At 51.1% G+C, this 23,534-nt stretch overlaps 2 protein-coding genes across 4 annotated transcripts; both read left to right on the forward strand.

The window, feature by feature from the left end:
* Window positions 1-2,375: 2,375 nt before the first annotated feature.
* Tbc1d10b (TBC1 domain family member 10B) lies at window positions 2,376-13,408 on the forward strand. The gene is made up of 9 exons (XM_059266586.1): window positions 2,376-3,317; window positions 6,312-6,411; window positions 6,685-6,792; window positions 6,891-6,997; window positions 10,765-10,879; window positions 11,005-11,070; window positions 11,257-11,446; window positions 11,736-11,890; window positions 11,977-13,408. The coding sequence occupies exons 1-9, from the start codon at window positions 2,389-2,391 to the stop codon at window positions 12,595-12,597; spliced, it is 2,391 nt and encodes a 796-aa protein (XP_059122569.1). The 5' UTR covers window positions 2,376-2,388; the 3' UTR covers window positions 12,598-13,408.
* A 1,588-nt stretch (window positions 13,409-14,996) lies between these two features.
* Cd2bp2 (CD2 cytoplasmic tail binding protein 2) lies at window positions 14,997-19,138 on the forward strand. Of its 3 annotated transcripts, none has more exons than XM_059250921.1 (7): window positions 14,997-15,108; window positions 15,593-15,699; window positions 15,909-16,044; window positions 16,161-16,318; window positions 16,418-16,853; window positions 16,932-17,038; window positions 17,113-19,138. In XM_059250921.1, exons 2-7 carry the CDS (start codon window positions 15,622-15,624, stop codon window positions 17,221-17,223), a joined length of 1,026 nt encoding a protein of 341 aa, XP_059106904.1. In that variant the 5' UTR covers window positions 14,997-15,108; window positions 15,593-15,621; the 3' UTR covers window positions 17,224-19,138. The 3 variants fall into 3 exon arrangements, with proteins under 3 accessions (XP_059106904.1, XP_059106912.1, XP_059106895.1); XM_059250929.1 differs by having other exon boundaries at window positions 15,001-15,108; window positions 15,599-15,699; XM_059250912.1 differs by lacking the exon at window positions 14,997-15,108 and adding an exon at window positions 15,115-15,305.
* The last annotated feature ends 4,396 nt before the right edge of the window (window positions 19,139-23,534 follow it).

Consider the following 23,534-nt stretch of genomic DNA (forward strand, 5'->3'; position numbering starts at 1 on the left):
GTCTAGTGTGAATCAAGGCTGGACCTCAGAAGAGAAGAGACAAAGACACCCAGAGGGGAGTGTTAGCTGTCACCTTCTCCTAGGTAGCATAGCCAGTGACTTGTCCTTCCTGGGAAGGAACTGGCTTGGCTGACTTTAGGACTTTTAGGTACTCTCTCATAATGTTCTGGGCCTCAGTGCCATATTCTCCGCCATGCAGTAGAAGTCTAGGGAACTAGCAGCAGAGGAAACCCTAGGTTGGCAAGGACACCCATCTCCTCCTGCTCCCTTTAGGACCTGATGTCCTGAGGAATGTGTCCCCTCCCTTCCCCTCCTCCAGTCCATGCCAATGCCACTAAGACATTTTCTTTTCTGGGCACTGGGGCCCAGCCACCTGTTGTCTCTAAGAAGAGAGAAGGAGCCACCCTAAACTTAGCAGCTGCCCTTGGCCTCCTGCACAGCTCCTCCCTGCCTCAGTTGGCGGCTGCTTTGCCTTATATGGGTACCATGGGGGGCTACGTCATGAAGGAGCCCACTCGTTAGTGGGTTCTGGGAGGTGAGAAAGACTCCGAAAAGGGAATGGAATTGGGGGGGATGCTCAGTAAACTTGAATCCGATGGAAGGTGGGGACGTTGAAAAGAAGATCTGACAGGTCATTGCAGGATCCAGGTTGGGTTTGAGTTGGGGGTGGGGGAGTGAGGCAACAGGACTGGGGAACTTCAAAACTCAAAAGCCAGTGGGGAACTGGGAAGTTGAGAGCTGGGTCTCACTAGAATTTGAGAGTGGCAGATGCTGTATGCCTTTTGGGCCCACTAATCCTGGGGCTCAAGAGAACAGAGAACAGAGGAAGTGGTGTGTAGAGGCTAGGTTAGCTCCGGTAAGGTCTGGTCTTTATGATTTTGGCCTGAGGGCAACCTTGAGAGCCCATGAAATTGGAGTCTAGGTTAGTAGATAATGAGTACTGAAGAGCTGTCATAACGATAGGGCTTGGTTCTTGAATCCTCCAAAGAACAGGAATACAGATATGGAGGGTTCATGGTACTGGGGAGTCATAGATTGGGGTTCTGAGATGGAACCCTCGAGAATGAGAGGGATAAAGTTTGAAAAATCCTAGCGTTCAGAGGAGAAGCTCACTTTATATATGAGAATTTAGAGAAACCTGGTCTGAGTTTCCTGCCTGAAACAGGGAATTCAGAGAGATGAGCCTTTTAGAAGACTCTGAGTGTAGTCTAACTAGAGGCGCCCAGGTGGAGAGTACCGCGTGAGGGCACTGGGTTTGTGGTGCAGCTCAGGAGCCCAATGAATGGGGGCCCTTTTGGAAACCCAAGCAGGCCAGCACGAAACTCTTATTGGCTAAGAGCCACAGCGATGCTCCAGGCCCTTTCTCAGTGATGTCCCCAGCTGTCACCTCCTCTCGCGCTTGTCTCTGGTTGTCACTGACTATTCTTGCTCTGGCACCGCCTGCTGGCAGCATCCCTGCCCCTCGAAGCTACCATTTGCTGAGAGTGTTATCTATCTTCCTGCCCTTTTGCAAAGTGAAGAAAGACCGTCATTGGCTGATAAGTTAAGCGCAGGTTCGGCCCGCCTCGCTCTAGCTGTCATTCCTTCCTGACCCTCTCAGGAAGTCTACGAATTCTTCTGCTCTTTCTATTGACTGCTGAGGCTGTCATCCCGTGAATAGACATGACTGTGGGGCAAGCTGACCGCCTAGACCCTTTTTCATTGGTTCCCTTTTCTCCGTTTCTATTGGCTAAGAGGTCCTAGGCCCTGCCTCTTACTGCCCAGCCCCGGCCTCGTTCCCCGCCCTTCCGCGGTCACTCACGCTTTCGACTGTGTTTATTGGCCAGGAGGCTCAGGGTCCCTCTTTCCTATTGCCTATTTTCTTCGTCCCGTCTCCGCCCTCCTCATTTCCTCTTTCTAGCCTTACCCACCCTCTTCCCGCCTCCAACCCCACCCACCCTCCCATCGATTGGCAGGAACCCAGTTTTCTCTCTCCTATTATCGGTCCAGGTCCTCGGGAGAGGGCGGGAGGAAAAGAAAAAAAAAAAAAAAAAAAAGGGGCGTGGGCGGGCCTTCCCTCGCGCAGGCGCAGTCCGCCGAGACTCCGGCGGCTCTTCAGCGTCTGCGCAGGCGCGACGTCGGCAGCCGGCCCCTCGCTGGGAGGGGGCGGCGCGAGCGCGCGAGCAGGGTGAGAGGCCGGGAGCCCCCGGCGCGAGCGCCCCCGACCCCTGGGCCGCCTGCGCGCGCCGCCCGCCGCCCGCCGCCCGGTCCCGCCCCGCCCCCGGCGCGCGCCGAGCCGCGCCCTTCGCCCTCTCTGCAGCCGGGCCGGGCTGCTCCGGGGCGGCCTGAGGGGCGGCGCCTTCCGCGGCCTCCGCGGCGCGGGGGGGATGTGAGGGGCGGCCCAGCGCTATGGAGACGGGCCCGGCGCCCCTGGTGGCCCCGCCGCGCCGTCACGGCGCCTCCGCGGCTGCCCCTTCGCCCCCGCCCCGGGGTTCCCGGGCTGGGCCGGTCGTAGTGGTGGCACCGGGACCGCCGGTGACGACGGCCACGTCTGCCCCGGTCAACCTGGTGGTCCCCGGGGAAGCTCAGCCCGCCTGGGTTCCAGGATCGGCACCGACCACGGCCGCGACGGCCACGACGGCCGCGACGGCCGCGGGCAGCACGGTGGTGGTGCTGACCCTGGAGGCCGCAGCCGAAGCCGCGAAGACGCAAGAGTCCCCTGCACCGGCGGCGGCGGCGGCGGCAGAGGCAGGAGCAGAGACGTCGGTGGCCTTGGCTTCCAGGGCAGACACTCCGAAGACGGAAGAGCCTCGAGCCTCGCCCGTCCCAGGACCAGGGACCCCCACTCGGACCCCTTCCAGAACGGCGCCTGGAGCCCTGACTGCCAAACCCCCGGTTGCCCCCAAGCCGGGAACCACAGCGGCTTCAGGAGGGACCGCACGGGGTGGAGCGGGCCAGGTGACAGGTGGACATGGAGCTGCTCCATCGGCATCGGCAGGGCCCGCGCCGCCCGACGACCCCTCGGGGCCTGTCGCAGGCCCTCCCGGGACGTGTGAGGCTCCGGTGGCTGTGGTGACGGTGACCCCAGCTCCGGAGCCTGTTGAAAACTTTCAAGACCTGGGCTCCACGTCCAGCCTAGGACCTGGCATCTCTGGGCCTCGAGGGCAAGCCCCGGACACCCTGAGCTACCTGGACTCCGTGAGCCTCATGTCCGGGACCTTGGAGTCCCTGGCGGATGATGTGAGCTCCATGGGTTCGGACTCGGAGATAAATGGGCTGGCCCTGCGCAAGACGGACAAGTATGGTTTCCTTGGGGGCAGCCAGTACTCAGGCAGCCTGTGAGTACACCGTGGACACCCCGTGGGGCTGCCTGTGGAAGCTGGGGTGGGGGAAGGCGAAATGATGCGCCTGGCCAGTCCTGACCCAGGGAGTCATGAGCGGGATCTGTAGTGCCCAGAGCATCCTGGTGCTTCTGTGACTTCAGAGTTGGGGATCAGGGATCAAGGCAGTTACCGGGGTTTAAGCCTAGACCTTGCCTAGGTCTGTGTCCTTGAGCTAGTGGTGTCCCTGTTCCCGTGCCTCAGTTTCCCCTGTGGATTGAAGGGTTGAATGAGATGATACCTGCTAAGATGCTAGCTGCTTGGTGTGAAACTCTTAACAAAAGGCCAAATATTCTGGAAGGTGGGTTGGACCAGGGTTCTGGTAGACACCTTGGGTCCCTGAGGGCAAGAAGGATGCAGGCACCTTCAAAAAGGCAGTAGGGTGGGGGGAGGAAGTCTGGTTGATGGAGGAGAGGCCCCGAAGGCAGGGCTTCTGTGAGAGAGCAGGCTTGTATTTTCACTGAAGGAAAGGGATGGGGTGGCCTCTTCCCCATTTCCTCATCTCCCCTACCCTAGTCGGACTTTCCTAGTTCCTTCCAGGGAGGGGCCTGAGTCACTCCTAAGGTGGGGGTGTGATCGCTCTGACTTCTTCCTTCCCCCTCTCTGGATCCTGACCGTTGTTCCTGTGCTCTCTTAACCTGCTCGCTAGTCAGTAACCTGGTTAGTGCAGCCTCGAGCATCGCCCAAGGACACTGCAGCCAGGCCGGCACTGAGCAGGACTGAAGCAGTACTCTCAGGGAGTTCTTCTGGAGGGAATGTCTAAACAGTTGGTTTCAGTATAGTTGGTTGGGGTTAGCCCAGAGATCAGAGGGTTTTGTGAGCACCTGGATGTGAGAATTCTGCCGAAGAGGCTGTCAGTCAGGAAGATGGGTGGGAGTAATACAGGCAGGGCTTGTAAGCTAACAAAACTCAGAAAACTTGACCTGGTACCAGCACTTACCGTCAGAACTCCACTGACTGGAGTTTGGCCCTGGTCCTTTCTCCCGCACCTTTTTCAGCTTATAAGAGACAAAACTAGCGCCCTTGAGTTCCCTCCCTCAAATAACGTGGATCTGTGACCAGTGGACACTCCTCAGTACCAGTCAGAGGAACGTGGGTCAAATTCAGTTTTAGAATATTGTTCCTGTGTCAGGCACGGTGCTGGGTGCCGTTTCTCTTTCTGTAACTGTCACTTCAGAATCTGTCTTCCATGCCAGAGGAACTACCTCCGAGACAAGGCTGATGGTAATATATTAGCGCGAACACTTTTTCTCTTACAGGGTAAAGTCCAAGCTTTGTGTGCCAGACTCTGTTCTAAATTAGTAGTGGATTATTCAGGCCTATCCACCTTCCAGGAATGCCCTTCTTCCCCTTCTCTGCCTCCTAGTTTCTCTTCACTCCTTTTGGTACACTGCTGGTGTTCTTTCCTCCAGGAAGCCTTCCCTGATACTGCTGTCCTCGTAATAATGACTCTTATGTCACTGCATTTTTCGTGTCCTAGTGGACGTGCACACCCTTTCTGTTTGTAAGATTTATCAAAGTTCTTGTGTAGATGGGTGTTTGGCCTGCACTCATGTCTGTGCCCCATGTGCATGCAGTACCCAGGGAGGCAAAGAGAGCTTCAGATCCTCTGGAACTGCAGTTTTTTCTGGACCTTGGTTAGCTGCCATGTGAGTGCTGGGAACTGAACCCTGGTTCTCTCCCAGAGCATCCAGTGCTGTTTGAGCTGGGCCATCTCTCCGGTCCTTCCCTGCCTTTGTAAGTGCTGGTGTTCCTAAGGGCAGGAAAGGCAACTTAGTCTTCCCAGCTCTGAGAGTGTGGAGCTGATTTCTGACAGAAATGAGAGATGACGTCTCTGTTTAGGGAGTATCTAGCACAAAATAAATTAATATATGATGAGCTCATATTTAACAGTCTTTTTATGCTCTTTGCTTGATTGGTTGGTTGGTTGGTTGGTTTTGTTTTTTTGAGACAGGATTTCTCTGTAATAGCCCTGGCTGTCCTGGAACTCTCTTTGTAGACCAGGCTGGCCTCAAACTCACAGAGATCCACCTGCCTCTGCCTCCCCAGTGCTGGGATTAAAGGTATGTGCCACCACCACCCAGTTTATGCATTTTTCTTATAGTCCTCTGAGTCTAGGTAGTGGCATCCTGGTGATAGCCAAGGACAACACCCAGGTCACTCACATGGCAAGACTTCCTGGCTTCTAAGGGGTAGAACTGGGTTTTTACTTAGTTTGTGGAATTTCTAAAACATGTGCTCACTCGCTCTTCCATTTTGTCTCCTGGAACTGGTTCCTGTAAGTAACCAACCATTGCCAGACAGATGGAGCTGACAGAACAGTATCAGGGCAGGAGCATTCATTTGCTTGGGAATCTGGGAAGGTTGCAAAGAGGGGGAGAGGAAGTCACAGATGGTCCAAGAAATCTCGTGTCTCATAGGCTAAAACGAGAGGTCACTACGTGTACTAAGTGAGCCCTCACTATAGGCAATTGACAAGTCCTTTCAGGTGGATATTGTTATTTTCTCTACCTTACAAATGGGGAAACTGAGGCCTAGAGAAATTAAGTGATTTGTTCAAGGTCACGCAATGGATAAATGGTAAAACTAGGACTTAGATCCAGATTTAATACAAAATGTGACTTATATTTAATTATTATTATTTTTGCAGTGCTGGGACTGAATTCAGGCTCCTTCACATGCAAGACAAGCACATGTATCTTGTCAGTATTTACCAAAATTGGATATGTCAGAAATGGGATTTGAATTCTGGGTGTAAAGATCCAGTAGAAAAGGAAGCCTTTAAAATGTGGTGGACAAGGCTTTAGATGGCCAGATATTCAGACATTTTGATCTCACACAATTTCTAGTTTCTCAGTTGAGCCTGAGGGAACTGGCTGGCTCAGTTTCCCCAGTAGCCTGGGCTCTGTTCTACTGCCACTGACCTCTTCCATACTTACTCTGATTCTGCAGAGAGAGTTCCATTCCTGTGGATGTGGCTCGGCAGAGGGAGCTCAAATGGCTGGAAATGTTCAGTAACTGGGATAAGTGGCTGTCACGGCGTTTCCAGAAGGTTTGAGGGCTGTATGGTGGGTTGGGCCATGTGCAGGGGTGGGGGAGGGGCAGTGCTGGAAAGCCCAGGAAGCTATCTGCCCTCCTAACACATTGAAGATCAGTGGTGCTTTAGGCCTTGGAAGGAGGAGCTTTAAACTGTAGCCAGGCCAGGTCCAGCTTTGTCACATCTGGCATGTGGGAGGAATGTCTCTGGGAGCCTGATGGCTGGTGGGGAAAGCTTGGAGAATGTTCCAGCCATGAAGCTGTCACCCTTGATGCTACTCTGCCTTAGGTAAAACTTCGCTGCCGGAAAGGGATCCCCTCATCTCTCAGAGCCAAGGCCTGGCAGTACCTGTCTAATAGCAAGGAACTTTTGGAGCAGAACCCGGGCAAGTTTGAGGTTTGTGCAACTCCAAGGTGTGGGGACACATGGCACTGTCTCTGTAGGAGAAATCAGTTCTTCCAGATCCTGAGGTAATCCCTGCTCTCCTATTGTAGGAGCTGGAACGGGCCCCTGGGGACCCCAAGTGGCTGGATGTGATTGAGAAGGACTTGCATCGCCAGTTCCCTTTCCATGAAATGTTTGCTGCTCGAGGAGGGCATGGGTAAGAGCCTGACTGTGTGGGTCAGTTAGCAATCATCTGTGAAGGTTCTGGGTAGATACAGGGCTTGCTCCAAGCAATTCTTGCCCTCTAGGGTTCTTAGAAGACTGGTTGTTAATCGTTTGAGTGTCAAGTAGAGTTAAGTGTCTAGGGAGATTCTAATGTGGCCTTTGTGTAGCACATCAAGGACTATTGAGGTTGTATTTGTGCTGGGTTTCAAAAGATAGTTGGGGCTAGGACAGGGTAGGATTTTCTTCCATGAGAAGTTGCATAAGCAGTGTCTGGACAGTGGGGTTTTATAGTGCTGAATCTGGAAGTTTGGGCCAGTTCACTAAGAGCCAAAGCACTTGGATTTTTGTTCTGTAGGTTAAGCTTCCTCAAGATGAAATATAGGTACCACTCCTTATTAGTATACAAGGTGATCTTAGGTAGTTGTATGGCCTTTCTGTTGTGTTGGAGCTCATACCTAGGGCCTCTCATATGCTAGGCAAGTCTTCTACCTCTGAGCTATGTTCTCGGCCCTAGATGAACATTTTTCTTTCTTTATGTAATATAAAAAACAATATGTATTTGTTTTTTCTTTGAGACAGGGTCTGACTATGTAGACCATACTGGCTTCAAAATCATATCTATCTTTGCCTCCCAAGTGCTAAGATTAAAAAGCATGCCACCACTACCATAGACAGTGTGAGGTTTTGGTTTTTTGTTTTTTTGTTTTTTTTTTGTTTTTAAGAATGACCTTGAACTTGCTGGGTAACCCAGAGTGATCTGAACTCGGTATTCTGCTGCAGTCTCCCGAGTGCTAGGATTATAGATATGTACTACCATGCCTAGCTTAAATAAACGACCATCTTTTAACAAATAACAGTTGAGTACCTACTTTTGCCAAGCACTGTTCCAGTCACAGATGACAGCGATGGGCTAAAACCCCAAATCCTTTCGTGTGGGAATAGACAGTCCCAGATGAAGTGGAGCGTGTGTGTGAAATAGTGGAGAGGGGTCTGAAGTACTGAAGGAGGAGGAGATCATGTGGGGACAGGGTTACAAGAACAATCAGTGTGAGAGACTTGTTACCTGCTAGTCAAGATCAGAGAATTGCGGGGACAGGTAGGTTTGGGGTTATGTCAGAAGTTTTAGAGTCAGACCTGGTAGCTCATGCCTGTAGTCTCAGGTACTTAGGTAGACTTTTATGTGTTGGGGTGGGAGCTGGGTATCAAATCAACACTTAGGAAGCTGAGGCAGGAAGATTGCCATGAATTTAAGGCCAGTCTTACATCTTGAGTTCCAGGACAGTTTGGCTAGATTAAGATTCTGTCTCAAACTAGGAGGGTGGTTGCTTATTGGACATCCAGGGCATGTAGGCAGTTTGGGTACCCAATAAGTTATAAGTCTGGATTTCAGGAAAATAGTTTAAATTGGCAATAAGTTGGGAATTGAAAGTGTGCTTATGGAGGGATTAGACTCCCCCATGGAACAAGATGAGGTCACAGAACCGCAAGTATAGACTCAAAAGGAAGATGTGACCTGCTGTGTGGGCACACCTTTTAATCCCAGGACTGGGTAGGCAGAGGCAGGTGGATCCCTTCGAGTTTTAGGCTAATCCAGTCTACAACAGAGTGAGTCTTAGGCCAGCCAGGCATGCATAGTGAGACCTGTCTCAAAAAAAAAAGGAAGGTAAGCAAGCAAGCTTGAGCCCTGAAGTACCAGTGCTTTGGGGATGAGACAATGAAAAAAATTGACAGAGGACACTAGGGCCAGAAGCCATAGGGGTAGGAGGGAGAGTGTGACTTCTAAAAGAAAGTGAGGAAGAGCCTCAAGGACCCACTTCAGGAAATGGTGCTGAGGGATGAGGAAATCCAATCTGAGAATTAGTGAATTAGTTTGGACATAACACTATATAAGTCATTAGTGACTGTTTTTGAGACAGTCTTGCATTTATAGCTGAGCTAGCCTCAGAGTTCCAGAAATCTTCAGCCTGCCTCAGCCTCTTGAGTCCTGGAGTTAAAGATGTGAGCCACTCCAGCTGGCTTCTTAATGATTTGATAAAAGCACTTTTGGGGAGCAGTAGGCAAATGCCTGCGGAAAGTACAGGAGGAAGGACACAGGACTCTAGGACAGTGTAGTTCCTAGAGCAGCTTGGCTGACTAGGTAAGGAGAGAAAGAGTGTGTTCTTTGGAGGGGAGAGTGGGATGAAGGGACACAAGAGTGAGGGTCAGTGAGGAGGCTGAGTGAATAAAGGCACTTGATTTACAAGCCTGACAACCTCAGTAAGAAAAAAAGAAGAAACAGCAGGCCTGGACATGTAGCTCAGTGATAGAGTGCTTGCCTAGCATGCACAGAGCCCTGGGTTCAAACCTAGAACTGCAAAATAAATAATTTAAAAAGCAGATTATTACTATGCAGATGGGAATGATTTAATAGAAAAATGGATGAAGCAGAAAAGATGGCATACTCACAGCAGAAAGGAAGGCTGGGATCTAGTCATAGGCAGAAGGGTGGATATGGTAGAGGCTACATTTTTGTATGTTTGGTGCCAGAGGATGTCAGAAGAGGTGTGGGATCATCTGGAACTGGAATTACAGATGGTTGTGAGTCACCATGTATGTGGGTACTGGGAGCTGAACTTGGGTCCTCTGCAAGAGCAAAAAGTGCCATCTCTCCAACTACAGTATTTTGTTAGTGTTAGTTCGGTATAGATTACTTTTACTATGTATTAGGTAAAATAATCAGCATCATCAAATATGTTATTTTATTAGAACTTTTGCGAAGTAAATACAAAGTAAGTAAATAGGGTGGGAATGTAGCTCATCCAGTAGAGTGCTTGTCTAGCATGCATGAAGCTCTGAGTGATTTTCAGCACCACAGAAAACTAAGTGTGATGGTCCATATCTTTAATCCTGGTACTAGAGAGATGGAGGCAGGAGGATCAGGATTCAGGGCCATTTTTGGAGACAAAGGGTTAGAACCCAGCAAGGGCTATGTGAAACCCCACCTCAAAAAATTTTTAAAGTAATAGTGATGTAGTTGCAGATAAGACATAAATGACTGGATTTGGGGTGGTACTAATATAAGCAGTATTAGCATTATGACTGGAAGCAGGGAGATCTGGGAGGTCGATAGATATTTTGGGGCAAGAAATAGAAGTCAGAGAAGGAAGAAGCTATGGAGGGGAAGATAGAACAGATGTCACTGAAGTTCAGGATACAGTATGGCTCAGACTTGGTAGCTGCCCTCTGGGAAGCTGCTTTGGAGTAGATGGAACTACTGGATATGATGGAACTCAGCAGAGAAAAGGAGAAGGGCTGGAGCACAGATCTGGCTTCAGTACAGAGATAAGAGAAAGATGTGAGGTCCAGCTGGTTTCCTGGCCTTCACCAAGAACCAGGATTATTTGACATGCCGGGAGGTCTGATGAAATCCAGTGAAACAGATGACCCTGTTGATTGCCTGCCCTGGGGTATAAAAACACTTGGTTCCAGAGAAGGGCTGATACTGTGGCTATTGACACGTTCCTGGAGACAATGACCATGATTGCTTTGGGGGTGGTTGCAGGTGAAGAAGGAAATGGGTAGGAAGTTTATGGGGTATGCAGCCAAGGGTGAAAGGCTAGGGCCTAGAGTGGTGTGACTGAACCTTCGGTAGGCAGGTCTGGGAAGACAGATGGTTAAGTGTTGGTAAAGCTCAGATAGACTAGCTTGGAACTTGCTGTGAGAGAGTTCGGTCTGGGGTTCGGGCAGGTTTGATGACCGCCATCTTCTGCACTCACTTAGGCAACAAGACCTGTACCGAATCCTGAAGGCCTATACCATCTACAGGCCTGACGAGGGCTACTGTCAGGCCCAGGCCCCCGTGGCTGCCGTGCTGCTCATGCATATGCCTGCCGAGGTCAGCCTATGTGGACCTGGTTGGGGCGGGGGTGGGAAGATCTCCACATACCGTGGTGATGGGAGAGCTGCCTACTCCCTGCTTCTCAGGCCCCGTCCCTGCCTCCTTGTTCTTGCCCTTCTTAGCAAGCCTTTTGGTGCCTGGTACAGATCTGCGACAAGTACCTCCCAGGTTACTACAGTGCAGGGCTGGTGAGTGTCTGGAAGCTGGGTGCACTGGGGCTGTGATTTCCCCCACGGCTGCCCTAGGTCCTTGCCTTGCCTCATTTGTCCTGTTCCTCTACCACTGAGGTTAAGACACCCTCTTAGGTTTCGTTGTGCCCTGAGGGAACTTAGCAAGCCAGAGATGTTTCTCATTGCTCTTCCCATCACTTCTAGGAGGCCATTCAGTTGGATGGAGAAATCTTTTTTGCGCTCCTACGCCGGGCTTCCCCGCTGGCACATCGGCATCTTCGGCGGCAGCGCATTGACCCCGTGCTCTACATGACAGAATGGTTCATGTGCATCTTTGCCCGCACCCTCCCCTGGGCTTCAGTGCTGCGTGTCTGGGACATGTTTTTCTGTGAAGGTATTTCAGTTGCCTCCTAGGCTGAGGGGGGCTAGGATTTGTCACTTATTGGTAGACCATGGACAAAAGTATTGTTGGGCCTGAGCTTCAGAATACGCAGTCTGCAGGCAGGAAAACAGGACCCGTCTTGATTCAAGCCATCAGTCTAGAGTCTGCTTGCCTTCTAGAAACCTGCAGCCTTAGCAGCTTCCTTCACCTGTAAGGAGGGCAGTAAACAGCAACAGGGACTGTCTTTTCTACATGACACAGGCTGAGACCCTGGACCTGATCTCTCTTTGCGCCCCTCTAGGCGTTAAGATCATCTTCCGAGTGGCTCTGGTCTTGCTGCGACACACATTGGGTACTGTGGAGAAGCTTCGTTCCTGTCAAGGCATGTATGAAACCATGGAGCAGCTTCGAAACCTGCCACAACAGTGTATGCAGGAGGACTTCCTGGTGCATGAGGTAGGCCTTGAGCCTCAGCACCCCTTGATCCGCCTCAGCCCATTCCCAAACCCATCTCTACTCTGGCTCCCGTGTCTTCTGTCTAGGTAACCAACCTCCCAGTGACAGAAACATTGATTGAGCGAGAGAACGCAGCCCAGCTGAAGAAGTGGCGGGAGACGAGGGGAGAGCTACAGTATCGGCCCTCGCGGCGACTACATGGCTCCCGAGCCATCCATGAGGAGCGCAGGCGGCAGCAGCCACCCCTGGGCCCTTCCTCCAGCCTCCTCAGCCTCCCTAGTCTTAAGAGCAGAGGTTCCCGGGCAGCTGGAGGGGCTCCTTCCCCACCACCTCCTGTCCGCAGGGCTAGTGCCGGCCCCGTCCCTGGGGCTGTCGTCACTGCTGAGGGACTGCATCCGTCACTTCCTTCACCTACTGGCAACAGCACCCCACTAGGCACCAGCAAGGAGGCTCGGCGGCAGGAGAAAGAGCGCCAGAAACAGGAGAAAGAGCGAGAGAAGGAGCGGCAGAGACAGGAGAAGGAGCGGCAGAAACGGGAAAAAGAGCAGGAGAAGGAGCAGCAGAAGCAGGAGAAGGAGCGGCAGAAACAGGAGAAGAAGGGCCAAGGCCGGAAACTTTCCTTGCGTCGAAAGGCAGATGGGCCTCCCGCACCCCATGATGGTGGGGACAGGTCTGCGGCTGAAGCCCGGCAGGATGCTTACTTCTGACCTCTTGCTGGGTCGGGATGACATGGCCTGGCAGGGGTGTTCTCCCAGCTCCCTTGGCAGGCTCTTCCTTTTTCTGAGGAAAGTGGCTTGATTCCCCTGACTCCTTGCCAGCTGCTGATCCTACATGGCCAGGACAGCCACAGTGCATGGGACAGCTATATTTCCTAGGGTAGCAGTGACCAAGTCTGGAGACTCTTCGTCCACTTAGGCCCAGCTTGGGTCTCTGTCAGGCCTACGAATTCCTTCTGGGGTGCTGTCTTCATTTGCCGTTTGTTACAAGGGTGACTCTTGGCAATGACAGTTAGCAGTTGCAGATTCTTACACTCCAGTGGCTTCCCTTAGATGGTGGAGCTAGGTTCCTTTTCCCGTCTTGGGGCCCTGCCTGTCACCCCACTGTCTTTCTGGGGGCCAGGCTGTTTTCTCTCTCCTGGATATCCTTGTGTTGTAATTATGTACAGAAGGTCAGGTTGGCCTGGGGTGGAGTGCTCTGACCTGTGTCCCACAGTGCTCCTGTACTCCAGTTTATTTAAGGGGACATGCAAGGAAATGTCCTCCATTTCCTTTCCACCTGTGTCCTGCTCTCCCTCCTAACCCACTTGCTTTGTATGCTCAGGCCTCTCTGCTGCCTCATCAGGAAGCCTGTCTCATTTTGTTCCTTTCCAGCCATCAAGCCCCTCTCTGAGTAAGGGTCTTCCCTTGAGTCCAGGGGTGGAACCCAATGTTTACATTCTCTTCTGTCTTGGTCCCATCCCAGTGGTGGTTTTGTGGCGCTTTGAGGAACCGGAAAAAGAACCTGCTGTTATACCTGGAACTGTCTCTTGCCTTGTTATTTAAAGAGGGCTTTGGGGTAAGGGGAGCCAGGAAGAAAGTCTGAGTCACCATAAGCGCAGTCTGCTGACCTTAGCAGGTACATCTAGACCCTTGCTCCATCTCTGATCAACAAGCATAGTGGTCCACCTCCTGCCTCAGCTTTGCTTGAGATCTGCTGCCTCAAATATCACTGGTTTCCTGGGACAGCTCAAAGCACCGGGATCTCCTTTCCATGCTTGTGCATGGGGGGAGGGGGGGCTGTAAAACCAGTCTTCAGACTGAGCTAAGTTCTTGGTCAGCAGCTTGGTACAGTTCCTGTACTGCGTTTCTAGGGTGGACTAGCTGCCTTCAGTTCACCTCAGCCGGTGCGCACAACCTATTGCCCAGCTGTTTTTTGTGGCTACCTTGTGGCCCCCCCACCTTTCTACCCAGGGGTCAGGATAGTAAAGGCATGGGGTTCTGTGGAGCTCCTAAGGTGGAGCTCCTCTTGGCAGTTCTTCAGCAGGATGAGGCTTGGGTGTGTGGTCTCCAGGTAGGTAGAAGAGGAAGTTCCCTCCCGGATGAACCAGCAGTGCTGGGAGCTGGTGTTTCAGGCTCCTTAGCAAGATGCCCTCCTGGGCGAGGACCTGTGTTCTGTGCTCATGCAAGAACTGAGGACACATTTCCAATGAAATTTCATGGTGATTCAGAATGGAGAAAATCCTGGAGGAGAAAGGTGTGGTCCATGTGGCCACCCTCATCCAGCTCCTGCAGGGTCACCTGACCTAGCTAGCCTGGGGTGGAGGTGTTCTGGCTTTGAGTCGTTCCCAAGAGCTCCGTATCTAGACCTCACTGTACGGGAAGATCTCACCTGGCTCCACCTCTGCCGGAGCCGGATTCCATCACCTCGCAGTTTGCTAAAGGGTGGGGTAGGCTTCACTTTGCAATTAGTTCAGGAGCTTTTCTGGGTGTACCTGAGAGCAGGACATTATGGGTTTCTGGCTGAGCGCTGAGCACCAATGTCAGTGCCACTTCCTGTTATGGCTGTTCCACTGCAGAAACTAGGAATTGAGTAGGGAACAGACATGCAGCAAATGACTTCCTGGGTCCTAAAAGGAGCTAGGTTTGGAAAGTGCCCAAGTGCTGACAATCAGAAACAGGACTCAGGAAGAAAAGGATTTTTTTTAAAGACAGTCTCACGTTGTGTCCCCGCTGGGCTCAATCTCAAGACAATCAATGCTGCCTCTATTTCCCGAGGGCTGGAACTGTGTCAAACTTGGAAAGCAGGGTTTCTACTGAACGCCGTTGGGCGCAAAGAACCCTCTCTATAATGTCAAACTGGAACCACAGCCTCTGCGCGGCCTTTGTCCTTCCATCCAGGCCTTGGCCACCTCTGTAAGCAGACAGAGCGCCACGTCCTCACCAGAGCCTCCACTGCAGAGGAATAACAAACACTCCCCGCCATCCTCAGAGCCTGGTGAAGCAGGTATACAAGAGTTCACGCGAGTCGTTCTTGGACCTTACGTCACTTCCTGCGGAGGATGCCTCGGCTAAAGGTATACATCCGCCCGCTCCCACGGTCTTTTGGATAGGAGTGAAGCCACTTCCGGCCCTCATGGCGTCCCCCAAAATCTCCTTCCGGGTGATGGAGGCGAGTGCCCCGGATGTAATACTGGCGAAAGCATCTTTCCTTTTCTTCCCCGCCTGACCCTGGGTTCCTAGGTGAGCACCAGTCGGCGAGTCTGTTCGAATCCCTGCGGATTTGCTTCCTCCTTAATCTGTACGCCGAATCAAACGTGGTCGAGCAGTCTCTGCGTGGAATTGAGAGTTCGAAGCAACTAGGGCGCCAGCTCTTGGGTCCGACCGGCCTCTGAGGGCACCCGGGTGGGAGAGCTGGTTGAGTTCTGTACTCCGGACTGGTAGGGAGTGATGACGTAGGGAGCCTGGCTCTCTTTCCTGGGTGGGAGTACCCACAGGGTCCACGCGGGGGCGGAGGTCCTTCACGTATCCTCCCTTCGGCGGCTCGGAATTGCCAAACCAGTTCCAGACGTCCTGCCTGCTAGCTCTCCTTTCGGATGGGGTAGTGGTCCTTCCTCTCTCAAACGGGACCTGGCGCTTACCAAGAAAAATGGTTTGGGTGCCTAGGCGCTCTCGCGGCCGGCTCTCCTTACCTGATTTCCTTACTCCTTCCATATCTTTATCCGAGGTCCAGCTGGAGGAAGTGTTCTGTCAGTCATGCCAAAGAGGAAAGTGACTTTCCAAGGTGTGGGAGATGAGGATGATGAAGATGAAATCAGTGTCCCCAAAAAGAAGGTGAGATGGTCAGACGCCTAAGTTCTGTGGAGGACTGAGGGGAAATAGGAGGAAGGAGTCTGCTGGGAGGAAAGCTGGGAAAGGAAATAAAGGGTTAGTTTTCCCTGGTGCACTGGGTTTGGGAGGTTTCCAGTTTGGATACCGGTCCTGGAGTATTTGGGAAACTAGCCAGTAGATTGAATTTCTCATTTGCTGCTGCTTCCTCACAGCTGGTGGACCCTGTGGCTGGAGCAGGGGGTCCTGGGAGCCGCTTCAAAGGCAAACACTCTTTAGACAGTGATGAGGAGGATGATGATGAGGAGGGGTCCAGCAAGTATGATATCCTGGCCTCAGAGGATGTAGAAGGTGAGCTGTTCCCAAAGCATTAGCTGTGTTGGAGGGACGAGTCTGAATATGGAGGTGGGAGGTGAGCGGTTTCTTTTTTGCATGCCTAGCGTGGGGTCCCCATGTCTTTGGTGCAGGTCAGGAAGCAGCTACTCTCCCAAGTGAGGGGGGTGTGAGGATCACACCCTTCAATCTGCAGGAAGAGATGGAGGAAGGCCACTTTGACGCTGACGGCAACTACTTCCTGAACCAGGATGCGCAGATCCGAGACAGCTGGTTGGACAACATTGACTGGGTGTGGCCCAGGAGCTGTCCTGGCTGGGCCAGAACGGAGGTGCTGGGCCTGGGCCCTGGTGGAAGTTTGTAGGAAATAATAATTGTCTTTCCCTCATAGGTGAGGATCAAGGAACGGCCACCTGACAAGCACCAGGTGTCAGACTCAGAGGAGGAAGACAGCCTGGGTCAGACTCCAATGAGTGCCCAAGCCCTCCTGGAGGGACTGTTGGAGCTGCTGTTGCCAAGAGAGACAGTGGCTGGGGCTCTTAGGCGCCTGGGGGCCCGAGGAGGAGGCAAAGGGGACAGCAAGGGGACTGGACGGCCCAGTTCCCCACAGCGCCTGGACCGGCTCTCTGGGTTGGCTGATCAAATGGTGGCCCGAGGCAACCTCGGTGTGTACCAGGAGACGAGGGAACGGCTGGCCATGAGACTGAAGGGCTTGGGGTGTCAGACCCAGGGATCCCACAACCCCACACCTCCGCCCTCCCTGGACATGTTTGCCGAGGAAGTGACCGAGGGGGAGCTGGAAACCCCAACCCCTGCCCATAAAGGAGGTAAGCTTGGCGGGCACAGGAGGGGCGGTGTGGGCAGGAGACTGGGTGCCTGAGGCCCAAATACCTTTGTTGTTTTAGAAGCAGAGTCGGTGGGAGATGGTCTGATGGATGTGATGTGGGAGTATAAGTGGGAGAACACTGGGGATGCAGAGCTGTACGGACCGTTCACCAGCGCCCAGATGCAGGTAAGCCCCTTCCTGTCTTGTGTGTCCTTCCCCGCTCCTGTCCCCTTCCTCAGCTTTGTCCTCTCTTCCTGCAGACTTGGGTGAGTGAAGGCTACTTCCCGGATGGCGTCTATTGCCGGAAGCTGGACCCTCCAGGCGGTCAGTTCTACAATTCCAAACGCATTGATTTTGATCTCTACACGTGAGCCTCCCAAGGGCCCAGCGTGGCAGCCCCTTCTTTCTCGGACTTGGCAGAGGAGGCCCCAGCTGCCCTGGGCAGTGAGGATATTGGAAGCTACTTTTCAGCCTGTTTCCCTTTCCCAATAAACCCTGAGTGTGCATCAGGGCCTGGACTGTGCTGATAGCCAGAAGCCAGGGCTCTTCATAGCTCCTGTTGGCCTCACCTGGTCCTGAGTGTTTCCTCCCAAGAGACTTCCTCAGGTGCTTCTCTGGTGTCTTGGACCACCTCAGATGTTTTCTCCCTTGGTGGCAATGGTAGGGCCCGCCTGGTGTCCTGTGACTTGCCATGTTAAATTCCCTTCAGTCACTCTGTTCTCCCGCCTCCCCTGCAAGTCCTTGTTCTGCTGATCTTTGGCTTTTAGGACCTCAGATTCTCTGGCCCGGTGGCCCCCTTGCTCATAACTGGAACATTTGAGAGAGTTTGAGATCCTGTTGAGAATGCACAGGAAGTCTCTTAAACATGGGTTCTCCTCTCCCCCAGTCTGATTTTTCTGTCCCTTGCAGTAGTTCCCATAGCTCTTAGGTAAAGTATGAACTTAGTAGCCCTCCAGAGTCACTTGGGCCACCATGCACAGAGAGGGCCAGTGACTTCCTGGAGATCACAGAGTAAATTAGGGAGCTGGCCCAGACCCAGTGAGCTGCTTCCCCTGACCTTTCTTGGCAGAAAGCTTTGCTTCCTTGGCCTCTCAGGCCCTGCAGCCCCACATCTCTGGCATAGGGCTGGTGCCTTGAGGAAACATCCCTGGACTCTTCCCCTGCCAGGAAGCCGAGTGCAGTGGAGTGCTGTGGGTCAGACAGGGACCTAACAACAGTGCTTCACACACACACACACACACACACACACACACACACACACACACACACACACCCTGCTGCTCTGTGCTCACCTCCCCTGTACACACCTGTACATGAGAAGTACCCGAGCTACAGACTAGCAGGACCAGGCTCGGAACTTGGAAAGTAGGGGCTTTGGCTTGGTTGGGGCTGCTTGATGCAGAGACCTCTGACTTCTCTAACAATTAGACCCTGGTTACTGCCAGCCTAGACCACAGTTTCTTTGACTTCGAGAAGCCCATTAGTGGTGAGACATCCCTAATGTTAGTGTAAGGTGTTACTGGTTCAAGGATGGACTTGCTTTCGGAGATACTAGAAGTGAAAAGCTGGTGTCTAGGGATGGGTGAAATCCTGCCGTGCCCGTAGCCTGAGTGAGTGTTCACAAGTTTGGTGAGATGGATACCAAGTGCTTCCCCTAGGTGTCTGTCCTCCAGGTTTCTCAGATTTGACCGGTCTAGAGCTGATTTCTTCCCCTTACTGCTTTCTGAGTGCATTTCACTGTTGACATCCATGAGGGGGCAGAATATCAATCCCTAAAGGTACCCACTCCTGACCCCAGACCCTGTGAATATTACGTTACGCTTTATGTGGCAGAGGGGAGGGGGCTGTGCAGATTTGGTGAAGTTGATTTTTTTTTTCCCTTAAATTTTTTGAGATGGGGGTCTCACTGTGTAGCCCTGGTTGACCTGGAACTCACAAGAGATCTACCTGCTTCCACCTACTAAGTGTTGAGATTAAAGGTGTGAGCCACATGCTGAACAAAATTGAGAATCTTTGAAACCAGGAGATTACCTTTGATTATTGGGTTGGGACCATTGTGGTCACTGGTCCTTATGCTGGAAAAGGAACTGAGAGACTCCCAGCAAGAGAGCAGAGGACTCTGTCTGAAAGATGGAAGAGAGGAGTATGTGTCAGGGTGCAGATGGCCTGGAGAAACAGAAAATACAGAAGATGGGTTGTTCTCAGACGAGTGCAGTGCAGCAGTGATAACCCAGCTTTGGACTTGTAACCTCCAGAATTGTAAGATAATAAATCTGTGTTAAGCCACTTGAGTTGTGGTCATTTGATAAAGCACCAGTGGGAAATGAATACACACCTGCTTGGGGGAGCCACAACCACCTTGGAATCCTATTAGTGCCTCACCACAGAGGTCTTTGTAGGTCTCCTCCCATCTCAGCATCAACCAGGCCCACCCCTGCTTAGCTTTGAGATTGGATACAACATTCAAAGTGGTATGACCATGGACTTTCTCAGCACAAAGCCAGTAATTGAGTGGGTTTTTGTTTTGTGGTGTTTAGTTTTTTGAGACAGGGTCTCTATACTCTGGCTATCCTGGATTTCACTATGTAGACAGGTTAGTCTTGAACTTAACAGAGGTCTACCTGTCTCTGTTTCTCAAGTGCTAGGTAAATTCCCTCCTCAATAATAAAACTACAATGTAATTTAAAAAAAAAAAAAAAAAAAAGGGCTAGAGAGATGCCTGGGCAGTTGAAAGGACCAAGGTTTGATTCTCAGTACTTACACATTGGCTCCCGGTCATCTCTAACTTGGGTTCCAGGGAATGTCATGCTTTCTAGCTTCTGCAGGCATGCTTTCTAGCTCTGCACATATGTGGTGCAGACATAACATGTAGGCAAATCACCCATACACATAATATTAAAAAAATTTTTTAATTAAAACAACTGAGCTGTTTGTCATTAGCTGATGACTCATTCTCTAGCCCCGGCGGCCTCTGCCAACACCCTGTCTCTAGATTTGTGGGTGTTTTGGATAAATGGAACCATACAGCGTATGATCTCTTCTGTCTCACTTTTTATACCTGTTTTTAGAGTTTATGCATGGTGTAGTATGTAACTTTATTCATTTATTTATTTTTGGATAGAGTTTTTCTATGTAGCTCTGGCTAGCCTGGAACTCACTCTGTAGACCAAGGTGACCTCTAACCTAGAGATCCACATGCCTCTGCCTTAAGCTCTGGGATTAAAGGTGTGCTCCGCCACCACGGCAGCCCTATTGCTTCGTTCTTTGTTGTTTTAATTGTCTTTTGGATGCATGGCATGTTACTATTACATAGGCTTCACATTTTATTTGGATTTTAGTGGTTTTCCCCTACTGTCCTGTATTTTTATTCTTGAATGTGATGCAAGTGATGGAACCCAGGACTTAAAAAAAATATATTAATTGAGGATTTCATACAATGTATTTTAATTATATTCATTTCCCTTCTCCAATGCCTCTCATAGCCGACCTTATTCCCTCCCCACCCAGATTTGACCCCCCCCCCATCAAGTCCAGCTTGCGTTGCCCACTGCAGTGGAGTGGACCCAGGGATTTGCATCTGCTGGGCAAACATTCTACCACCGAGGAGTTGCCCAGCCCAGTTGTAGGGTTTGCCTTTTTGGTGTGGGGAGGGGTTTGGGAGAATTATATTCAAGGTGTTGTGTTAAGCAACTGCTCTACCACTGAGCAACATCCCTAACCCTTAAACGTATTTTAAAATTACATTTATTTATGTGTGCACACTCACACGCGTCATGTTGTACATGTGGAGGACAGAGGATGGGAGTCATGTGGGTCCTGGGGATTGATCAGGTGGTTTGGCTTGATAGCAAATACCTTTACCAGCCGAACCATCTCCCGGGCCCCTTTATAAAAATTTTTATTTCTCAGTGCCCAGGCTGCCCTTGAATGACTCTTCCTGTCTCACCCCCTTGACTGCTGGAGTTAGAAGGTGTGCCATGCCCAGTTTCTTTTCTTTTTTTTTTTTCTTTTTTTTATTTAACACTGTTAATGGCTGCCTCCTGCTCTTGAGATAAAGTCCCAAAGCTAGAAGCTACTTGAGAAGGTCTTCTGTTGTCTGACTCCAGCCCTGCTACTATTTTTTTTTCCTTTTTCTTTTGCCTTCACCATATACCAGTCACAGACTGCCGAGTGGAGCAGATAATTTTAATCCCCCAAGCCTGGCCCGAGGCACTGTTTCCCTCTTTCCCTGTCCCCCTCCTCCACCCCCACCACCAGGAAAGATTTTTCTTGTGTTAGTTTTTGAGGTTTCAGCCCACAATTGCTGTGGGCCTATGGCGAGGCTGAACTTCATGGAGCAGAAGACTGAAAGAAAGCAGCTTACCTTGGGAGCCCTTCTCTCCCGCTACCAGGGAAAGACCAATTCATAGGGACTTACGTTGTGGAATATTAAAGATGTCTTACATTCATTTATGCTGTGGAATTTTTTTTAGTGATGTGAAGATGTGCTGCATTCTTTTATGTTGCACTTGTTTAACTCTGTGAAGCTGTGTTACTGTGACTGTCTAAAACACCTGATTGGTCTAATAAAGACCTGAACAGCCAATAGCAAGGCAGGAGAAAGGATAGGCGGGGTTGGCATGCAGAGAGAATAAATAGAAGGAGAAATCTGGGGGAAGAGAGTGAGGAGCAGAAGAAGGAGAGGAAGACATCAGGGGCCAGCCACAGCCAGCCACGGAATAAGAAGGAAAGAAAGATGTATAAAATAAAGAAAGGTAAAAGCCCAGAGACACAACATAGTTAAAGAGAAACGGGATAATTGAAGTTAGAAAAGCTGGCTAGAAACAAGCCAAGCTAAGACCAGGCATTCATAAGTAAGAATAGGTCTCCGGGGCTGGAGAGATGGCTCAGAGGTTAAGAGCACTGGCTGCTCTTCCTGAGGTCCTGAGTTCAATTCCCAGCAACCACATGGTGGCTCACAGCCATCTGTAATGAGATCTGGTGCCCTCTTCTGGCCTGCAGACAGAACACTGTATACATAATAAATAAATCTAAAAAACAACACCAAAAAAAAAGAAAAAGAATAAGTCTCCATGTATTTATTTGGGAGCTGGATGGCGGGCCTTCAAACAGTAAACAAACAACTACAGGCTTAGCTCTGGGCTTCCCGGTTTCCACTCCCCACTTGCCAGCTTGGTGGTTGTTTCTTCCACTGAGTGTGTAACTCAGATGTGTAATTCAGTAACTAAACCACTGTTTGGAAGGAGTCTGGTGGAAGATCCACCTCCACTCCCCTCCCCTATTTCTTTCCCCAAAGCCCGCCAAACACAGCTGCTCCCCCAGAGAAGCTCAAGACCACTCCCATAAAGTATGTAAGCTGCATCCCAGAAAACAGACACATGGTTCTTCCGGTCTCTAGGCCCTGTCTCCTCTCTGAGGGGCCGGGAATCACCTGTGAACGCTTTACCCATTAAACCTGGGCTTTTCCTAATTCAGTCTGATTCAGTTTGCTGCGTCGGTGGAGAGGCCTTCAGGAGACCTAAAACTTATCAACCACCTTTCCCACAGTGTTCTCCACTAGTTAGCCTTAGAGAGAGGTAGAGTGCTGATGACAGAGAAAATAAGCCAGCTTTTCCCCGTCCGTATTTCCAGAGGCAGACCAAAGAGAATGTGATGGCTAGGTGTGGCTCATACCTGTGAGCCCAGCCCTTGTGAGGCCGGGCAGGAGGATCAGGAGCCGAAGTTCTTGTGGGGCCGTTTGCTTTGCCGACTAGGAAGGTAAGGTGTAGTTTGGATGATGGTATATAGACGTTTGAACCCAGAGGGCACTGGTGGGTGTCTTAGTTAATGTTTTCCTTGCTGTAATAAAAACATCATGACCTAAGCCAGGTGATGATGGCACACACCTTTAATCAGGAGGCAGAGGCAGATGGATCTCCGAGTTCAAGGCCAGCCTGGTCTAAGGATGGAGTTCCAAGACGGCCAGGGCTACACAGAGAAACCCTGTCTCAAAAACAACAAAACAAAACAAAACAAAACAAAAAGAACTTCTGGAGGAAAGGGTTTATTTCATTGTTTATTCTCAGGTCATGCTCCATCATTGAGGGAAGTCAGGGCAGGAACCAGGAGGCAGAAACTGAAGCAGAGGCCATGGAGGAATGCTGCTTACTAGCTTGCTCAGCTTATGGCATCCAGGACCACCAGCCCAGGGGTGGGATGGCCTACACTATGGGCCCTACAGCGAGCGTGGGCCCTTCCTATCAATCATCAATCAAGAAAATGTACTCCAGAGTTGCCTACCGGCAAATCTTATGGAGACATTTTCTCAGTTGAGAGTTCCTTTTCCCGTATGACTCTACCTTGTGTCAAGGTGACATAAAACTAACACAGTGAGTGAAACTTACTCCGTGGAGTATCCTGTGAGCAAATTACAAGAAGGGCTTAAGGTCAAAGATGTAGATGACACCATAGCATTCAACACACCTAACTCGGACTGCTGCCTCTTACCAAAGAAATAACAAGCCATGTGAGGCAGGGGGTCTGGACACTCTGGGTGAGGTCCAGGGTGTTGGATTCTGTCTTGGGCATCTGGAGAACCGGTGGAGACAAGGACTAAAGTGGCTAAAATAAACGGGATGGGGTGTGGTCAGATATACCTGTGATTCCAGCACTCCACAGACTGAGACAGGAGAGTCTCAAGTTT

The sequence above is a fragment of the Peromyscus eremicus genome, chromosome 1, assembly GCF_949786415.1.
Source record: "Peromyscus eremicus chromosome 1, PerEre_H2_v1, whole genome shotgun sequence".
Lineage (NCBI taxonomy): Eukaryota > Metazoa > Chordata > Mammalia > Rodentia > Cricetidae > Peromyscus > Peromyscus eremicus.

Coding starts and splice junctions, on each gene's coding strand:
- Cd2bp2 (XM_059250921.1), top strand. CDS start 15,622: ATGCCAAAGAGGAAAGTGACTTTCCAAGGTGTGGGAGATGAGGATGAT. Junction 15,700..15,908: donor TCAGTGTCCCCAAAAAGAAG/GTGAGATGGTCA, acceptor GCTTCCTCACAG/CTGGTGGACCCTGTGGCTGG. Junction 16,854..16,931: donor AACCCCTGCCCATAAAGGAG/GTAAGCTTGGCG, acceptor TTGTTGTTTTAG/AAGCAGAGTCGGTGGGAGAT.
- Tbc1d10b (XM_059266586.1), top strand. CDS start 2,389: ATGGAGACGGGCCCGGCGCCCCTGGTGGCCCCGCCGCGCCGTCACGGC. Junction 6,998..10,764: donor GCTGCTCGAGGAGGGCATGG/GTAAGAGCCTGA, acceptor GCACTCACTTAG/GCAACAAGACCTGTACCGAA. Junction 11,891..11,976: donor AGGACTTCCTGGTGCATGAG/GTAGGCCTTGAG, acceptor TCTTCTGTCTAG/GTAACCAACCTCCCAGTGAC.